Source organism: Tauraco erythrolophus, chromosome 16 (assembly GCF_009769465.1).
Source record: "Tauraco erythrolophus isolate bTauEry1 chromosome 16, bTauEry1.pri, whole genome shotgun sequence".
Classification (NCBI taxonomy): Eukaryota; Metazoa; Chordata; class Aves; order Musophagiformes; family Musophagidae; genus Tauraco; species Tauraco erythrolophus.
Window position 1 is genome coordinate 21,682,831 of NC_141480.1, and position 7,158 is coordinate 21,689,988.

General features: G+C 53.2%; 1 protein-coding gene across 1 annotated transcript; it reads left to right on the forward strand.

The window, feature by feature from the left end:
* Positions 1–1,644: 1,644 nt before the first annotated feature.
* LOC147527698 (M-phase inducer phosphatase 2-like) lies at positions 1,645–6,557 on the forward strand. The gene is given in 9 exon segments (XM_086621871.1): positions 1,645–1,677; positions 4,947–4,989; positions 4,992–5,041; positions 5,319–5,388; positions 5,453–5,509; positions 5,780–5,915; positions 6,034–6,112; positions 6,114–6,149; positions 6,417–6,557. Coding segments are annotated over 9 exon segments (645 nt in total).
* Positions 6,558–7,158: the final 601 nt, after the last annotated feature.

Below are 7,158 nucleotides of genomic sequence, written 5' to 3' on the forward strand. Positions count from 1 at the left end.
ATTGACCTGGAATCTGACACTTGAGACTCTGTTACTGGAAGCGTAATTTGGTTTTGTAAAATTGTGAAAATGGGTTTGGGATCTTCATCAGAGAGTGGAATTTTGAAAAAGTGTCTCTTACATTGTATCCTAAGGCACTGGAAAAATCTTGGAGGGGATCCACTAACTCCCATTGTACTCTGTTTTTATACCCTGTGTTTTGTGTTTACTCCCACTTCAACCAGTTTGTGTTCCTTGTGCTGGCTGTGTGTGTTACATTCCTTGTATTTGTTATTTCCCTGTTCCTGCTTTTATCTTGTAATGGAAAATAAGCATTTGGGGGAAGGGGGGATTTTACAGAAATCTCCCTTAGGATGCATTCTGAAGCATTGGAACAATCTCGGGGGAGATCCTCTAAACAAAAAAATAATAGCATATTGTAATCATTGGTGGCTATGGTATATTCTGAAGAGCCAGGAAAAGAGGCCGAAAAGTGGCACTGTGACATACAATGTTCTTTTACAGTTAATGCTGTTTTGTAGGCCAGGAGGGACGTGAGATGAGGTCCCGTATGTGCGTTTGTTCCTCACATTAACAGAGCAGCAGAGGGATTGTGGAGATGTTCCACAGGACCTTCTGGTATTGGCATTAGAAAAGGAAAGGGGAAACGAAAAACTGAAAATATGATTTGAAGTTGATGGTTGCTCCCTGACAGAGACGGGGAGACGTGCGGAATAAGATCACGCAAAAAAGGGGGGTCGAACGCCTGAGGCAGATTTACTGACGATGGGAAATTATGACTCAGGAAGGGGGACCGGGGGGAATTTAAAAGCCTCTCCAGCGGATCCCCTGGTTCCAGTACAGCTGAGGAATGAAAATATTGATACTGGGGAAACCTACTCAGTAGTGACTGGTTGTAAGGGACCTTCAGGTAAATTCTCTGTCCCAGTTGTTGGGGTCATGGGAAAGCCTGAGGCAAACCTTTTTTTTTACGACCAATGGAATGCAAAATTGGGAATAAGGTTTTCTATACGCCTGAATGTCCAATACCTCTCATGGGTCGGGCTTGATTAAACAAATTGGGAGCACAAATAACTTTTCCTAATAATTTGATTCAACTTCATATCCCACAATATAATGCTTGGAATGCCCAGCTGTGCCTGTTACAGGAAAAGAAGCTGAGAATCTTGAGGTACCCGAAGAAATTCTGAATGCTGTTATTCCTACAGTAGCCGGGAAGGCAAAGGCTGCAGGGCCTGTGAAAGTGGGACTGAAACCTGGTGCCAGAGCGGTAAGAAAGGCTGTGAGATGAAAGATGAACTCCTGCGAGAACGTCTCTCTGAATATAGTGCCCCAACACTGCCAGCGAAGAAGCCCCGACCTCAGGAGTACCGGCTGGTGCAGGATTTAAGAGCCCTTAATCAAACCGTACTTGATGTACACGCTGCAGAACCAAATCCGTACACGTTATTGTCTGAGGTTTCTGAAAGTAACATCTGTTTGTTGTGTTAAGTGCTAAAGGACACTTTCTTCTGTCTACCTGTGGAGACAGAAAGTCAACAGTTGTTTGCTTTGAATGGGAAAGCCCATCCACCGGGCGGAAAACGCAGCTTTGTCGGACGGTGCTGTCGCAAGGATTCCAGAATAGTCCTACCGTGTTCGGTCATGTATTGGCTAAAGAGCTGGAACACTGGCAAGGTAAGAATTCTGCTATGAATCTTCTACAATGTGTGGATGACATACTTCCAGGAACAGATACAGAACCACAGCGTAAAGAAGCAACTACCAGTTGACTAATTTTCTGGGACTGGCGGGGTAGCGGGTGTTTAAGAAAAAGGCACCAGTGATACAAAAGACTGTTTCCCAAGGAGAAAAGCTGGGAACTGAATGAAAGGAGGCGGTATGTTGTACTTCTGTACTTCTGCCCCTCCACACCCCCCACCCCTCCCCCATGAGTCAAAGAGAGAATTAAGGAGATATTTTTTTTTTAAGGATGGTGCAGATTGTGGATATCGATTTTGGACTGATGGCCAAATCTTTGTATGAAACCATAAAAAGGCCAGGAGAAGCCCTGGAGTGGACACCAGAGTGCCGGAAAGGCTCTGATGGTATCAAAAGACTTTAATGAAGGCTCCTGCCTTAAGACTGCCAAATTTGACCAAACTTTTAAGCTCAAAATTAACTATGGGACGGAAGATCACTGTATTCATTCCACATGCAGTACTGGAATAAGAAGGACATCATTGACTATCCCTAAGCAGAACATTCAATATCACACTGTGTTAGTTGAACGAGATGATGTGACACTAAAAACATCTTCTACTTTCAATCCAGCAACCTTGTTACCTGCCAGATTTGAAAGATGTTCCCCTGAAGGATACGGACAGCAGTAGCTTTGTTTGGGGGAAGAAAAAACAGCTGGATATGCAGCAGTAACTCTGAGAGAAGAGGTGGAGGCGCACCCTCTTCCGATAACTACTACTGCACAGAAAGCAAAATTACTGCTGTCACAAGAGCTCTGGAAAACAAAATCTACGCTGATTCTAAGTGTGTCTTTGGAGTTATACATGCTCACGGAGCCATATGGAAGAAATGAGGACTGCTGTCCTCTCAAGGAACTCCTGTAAAACATGGAGTAGAAATTTTGAAATTATTCACAGCAGGTTCTTTACCCAAGGAATTGGCTGTAACAGACCGACGTGATTAAAGGAAATGAAAGAGCCAATGAAGTAATAAAAGAGTATCCTTTAGTAAAATAGTTGGTGCTCTAATTCTGGACGTAAAAATAAAATCAAAAGCTCTGAGATACAATTAAAAAAAAAGAATTAGCTAAACTTTTGAATCGTGATAAGAAAAATGAATGGTGGGTGGGTCACACCCAATGGACAATGTATAGTTACAGCTCCAATTATAAGAGACAGATACGTTAGTTTTGGCTGTTGAGATATGGAATTTGACCCAGAATGCAGCAGCACACAGAAGGAATTGTTAGACAATGTCAAATTTGTTGTAAAAATAACCCAACAATACAAAAAAACCCTCCACCTGGAGAGGTAAAACGGGGATATCTGCCCGGGGAATACTGGCAGATTGATTTTTCTGAATTCCCTACAAGTAATGGATATAAGTAACTTTTGGTAATAACAATACCTTTTCAGGACGGTCTGAAGCTTTCCCGTGTGGAACCAACAAAACTAGAGAAGTAATAAAATGATGATAAGAGAAATAATTCATAGATTTGGGATTCCAGAGGGAATATCATCGGATAGGGGTCCTTATTTTGTAGTGTAAATAGTACAAGAGGTTTACAATTTTTTAAAATAAGATAGCATTTACAAGTGGAAAGGTCGAAAGAATGAATCACAATCAGACCAAGTTCCAAAGAGAAGTTGAGTCCTTATGAAATTTTATACGGGAGGCCCTATCAAATTATAACTGGAATTGGGGAGGCACGTTATTGGGGAAAAATCTTTAAAAGATTATGTCATATCTTTGGGAAAAGTTCTCTCCTCTTTACACAGGTACATCACATTGACTGCACCCGTCACCTTGGATGTCCAGGTGCCTAATTTTTAGCCCTGGGATTGGATCTACGTTCGAACCTGGAATGATGAACCTTTGAAGGAAAAGTGGAAGGGGCCTTACCAAGTCCTGCTCACAACACAAACAGCAGTGAAAGTCTCCAGGATCAAAACCTGGATCCACTACAGTAGGATAAAGCCAGCTGCAGCCCCAGAATGGGAAGTCAAACAAGTAGGACCAGCAAATCTAAAATATACTGGAAAATCTCAATAATGACATTAATAGTCTGTTTGAACCAATTAGGAGTACTATGCACAGAGCAGGGTGAGAAGAATTTAATTTTGGCTTTGACCCAAGGATTTGGAAAAATGCGCAATCTTACTAGTGTAAGGGCCTGCATACCCATCCTCCAAGCAGCTGGCCAGCCCTTGCCATGGGGGATAATTCCTGTAAATCTGTCAGATTTACAGAGGAATATGATCACATTTCTAAGGCTTTCATTGCAGCTAATGGATCTTATTATCTGGACGAGGACACCAACTGCAAACAAGGAGGCAACGATGAGCTCCAGGATCCAATGCCCTGGAGGCCAGGTGATAACGGAATTATGTTTGGGAAACGGGCAGTCCCCCAACCATGTGCACCCCCGGCCATGCACTCCTCCATGTACCCCAGCCAGGCACCCTTCTGCACCCCCCACCCCCAGCCATATCCCCTTCCACGTGCCCCCCAGCCATGCATCTCTCCCTGCCCCCTAGCCACGTCCCCCCCATGTCCCCAGCCATGCACCCCTCCATGTACCCCAGCCATGTTCCCCCTGTGCCCCCCAGCTATGCACCCCTCCACCCCCCCTTAACCTGTGCACCCCTCCATGTCCCCCCCGGCAATACCCCCTCCATGTCCCACTCCATGTCCCCGCAGCCGTGTGCACTCCATGCCCCCAGTAACTCCCCCCCCGGTCATTTAACCCCCAGCCATGCCCCTCACTCAATTTGAGTAATGTCCCCCCACCCAGCTGTGCCTCCCCCCTGGCTGTGCCCCCCCTGTGCCTTGCCCCCACTTTGGGCTGTGCCCCCCCCAGCCACGTCCCCCCCCCCAAGATGTGTCTCCCTCCATGTCCCCCCCCCCGGTCCATGCGTCCCCCCGTATGTCCCCCCCGGGCCGTACCCCCTACTTGGGGCCGTGCCCCCCAGCCACGTCCCCGCCCCCCCCCCGCGGCCGGGGCCGCCCCATCGGCTCGCGCCGCGCCCCGTTATTTTCGAATACAAACAGGGGCGGCGGGAGGCGCGCGCCGGGCGGGACAGGGACGCCCCGCTCGAACCGAGCGGCAGGGGCGCGGCGGGGGCGGGGAAGGCCTCGGGGGGCGGTGCCGGTGCGGGGGCCCGGCGCGGCCCTGCCGGAGCCGCCGCTAACGCCGCGCGGTGCTGCTGGTCGGGTCTCCGCAGGACGCGCGGCCGCAGCGCTCCGCGTCCCTCTGCCGCCAGGAGATGGGAGCCTGCGCGGCAGTGACGACCAGGACCTCGTCGGGGGCTTCTCCAAGGCGGGGCCACGGGGATGCTGGAAGCCTGGGGGTGCTGTGCCGGTGCAGGAGCCCAAACCCCGCTGGTGGCCCGGGCTTGGGGGCGGGACTGCCCAGCCTGCAGGCCCCGTGGCACGTAAGAGCCCGATCGGTGCCCCCCTAGTGCCAGCGCCGTGCCACGGCCAGGGCTCCCTCGGGGGAGCAGACCTCAAGGTCGAGGAGAGCGGGTGACAGCCCCTGCCCTGGGAGAGAGATGTCCCCGGGACGGACCCTGACCCAGCACCCACCTCTCCTCCAGGCTTACCTCCTGCAGACGGTGCAGGGGAAGCACCAGGACCTGAAGTACATTTCCCCCAAAACAGTAACGGAGCAGCAGCCTCTCCCCGAACCCCGCCATGGGGCTGCCTGCCTCACCCCCCACCACATCCAACCCCTCGGTAACGGGCTCCCCCCACAGATACCCCTACGAGTATGAGGGAGGCCACAGGAACTGCTGCTGTGCCCCTCGGGGCTTGGGGACAGGGTGGGGGGCTCCTGCGGGGTGGGGGAAACTCAAACCCATCAAACCTCAGAGGGACTGAGCCCCTCCAAAGATGCTGAGCCTCCCCGAAGGTGCTGAGCCCTACCTGGAAGGAGGAAGGGTGATGGTGCCCCAGTAGATGGGGTGATGCTGGTGGGGGGAGGCTGGGGACAGCACACTGGGGACCTCTGGATTAAATGGGAGGCAGCAGAGGATGAAGGTGCCTCCTCTCCCTCCTCAGGGTGCCACCAACCTGCCGATGGAGCAGGATGTGGAGGAGTACCTGCTGAAGAAGCCCATCATGCCTCTCGATGCCAGCAAGAGGGTGATCGTCAACTTCCACTGCGAGTTCTCTGCCCAGAGGGGGCCCAGGATGTGAGTAGGGGGGTGTGAGTAGACACTGGGGTCCGCCGGACTCCTGGCCACAGCCAGATCCTGGCTTGGTGACAATCCCTGCCGCGGCCCCTTCCCATCACCTCCTCCTGTCCTGCAGGTGCCAGTTCGTCAGGGAGAAGGACGGAGCCTGTAACAAGTACCCCCACATCCACTGCCCCGAGCTCTACGTCTTGAAGGAGGGGGGGCTATCGGGAGTTCTTCCCTCAGTACTAGGTGAGCCCCCACCTTTGCCCCCTGTGTGGGAGGGGATCCCTGGCAGGAGAGCAAGGGCTGGGAATGGGGGGGCAAACACCCTCTTCCCTCCCCAAACTGTGCCCGCAGGGGGCAAGGAGGGGTCTGGCTCTGAGCATCCTCCATGAGGATGGTACCTTGAGGGGCAGGGGACCATGCTGTGGGGTCCTGGGGTTGCTGGCTTTGCCCATGGGTGGGTGGAGGGCTGGGGGCTGCACTGCGGATGCTGATGGGGCTGTGGGTGCCCAGACACACTGCGAGCCCCAGGGCTATCGTCCCATGCACCACGAGGACTTCAGGGAGGACCCGTGCAAGTTCTGCCTGAAGAGCCGCACCTGGGCGGGCGAGCGCAGCAAGAGAGAGCTCTACAGCCACCTCAAGGACTTCTGATGGCTCCAGGGGACCCCTGCAGCGCCCCCATCCCCCCTCCTGAGGCTACCATCAGGCAACAACATCTCCCAGCCCAAAACCTGGCTGTTCCCAGCCCTCCTCTGCTGGGTGCCCTGCATGGCATCGCTGACCTCAGCAGTGGGGAGGGGGCAATGGTTGTGGGTGTACCCCCAAGGCTTTAGGGTTTTGACCCCAAATGGTGGCTGGGAGCTGTAGCGAGGCGGGGGACAGGGTGGGAGAAGGGGAGGGTGTGCCTGGGACTGCTTCACTGCCAGGTTCAACCTTCCTCTGCAGTGGAGGGGTGGGGAGGGCAGAACTGTGGTGGGTGCCAGCTGCTACCCCCAGTTCTCCTCTCCCCTGCTGGGACTGGGGCTCAGGGGGTGTGGGGCAGCCCCCCGGCCACTGCTCCAGACCCTTCCCTTTGCCCCCTGGGCCAGGGGAGGTTGTGCCAGCCCTGGGAAAGCCACTGGCCTGCAGCACTTCCCCTGCTGAGCCCTGGGGAGCCATCTTGCCGGGCAGACCCTCTCTGGGGCTGTGAGCCCCTCCCCAGCACAGCTGCGAGCCCGGGGGGCCCAGCAGGGCTGCGAGCCCCCAGTGGGGC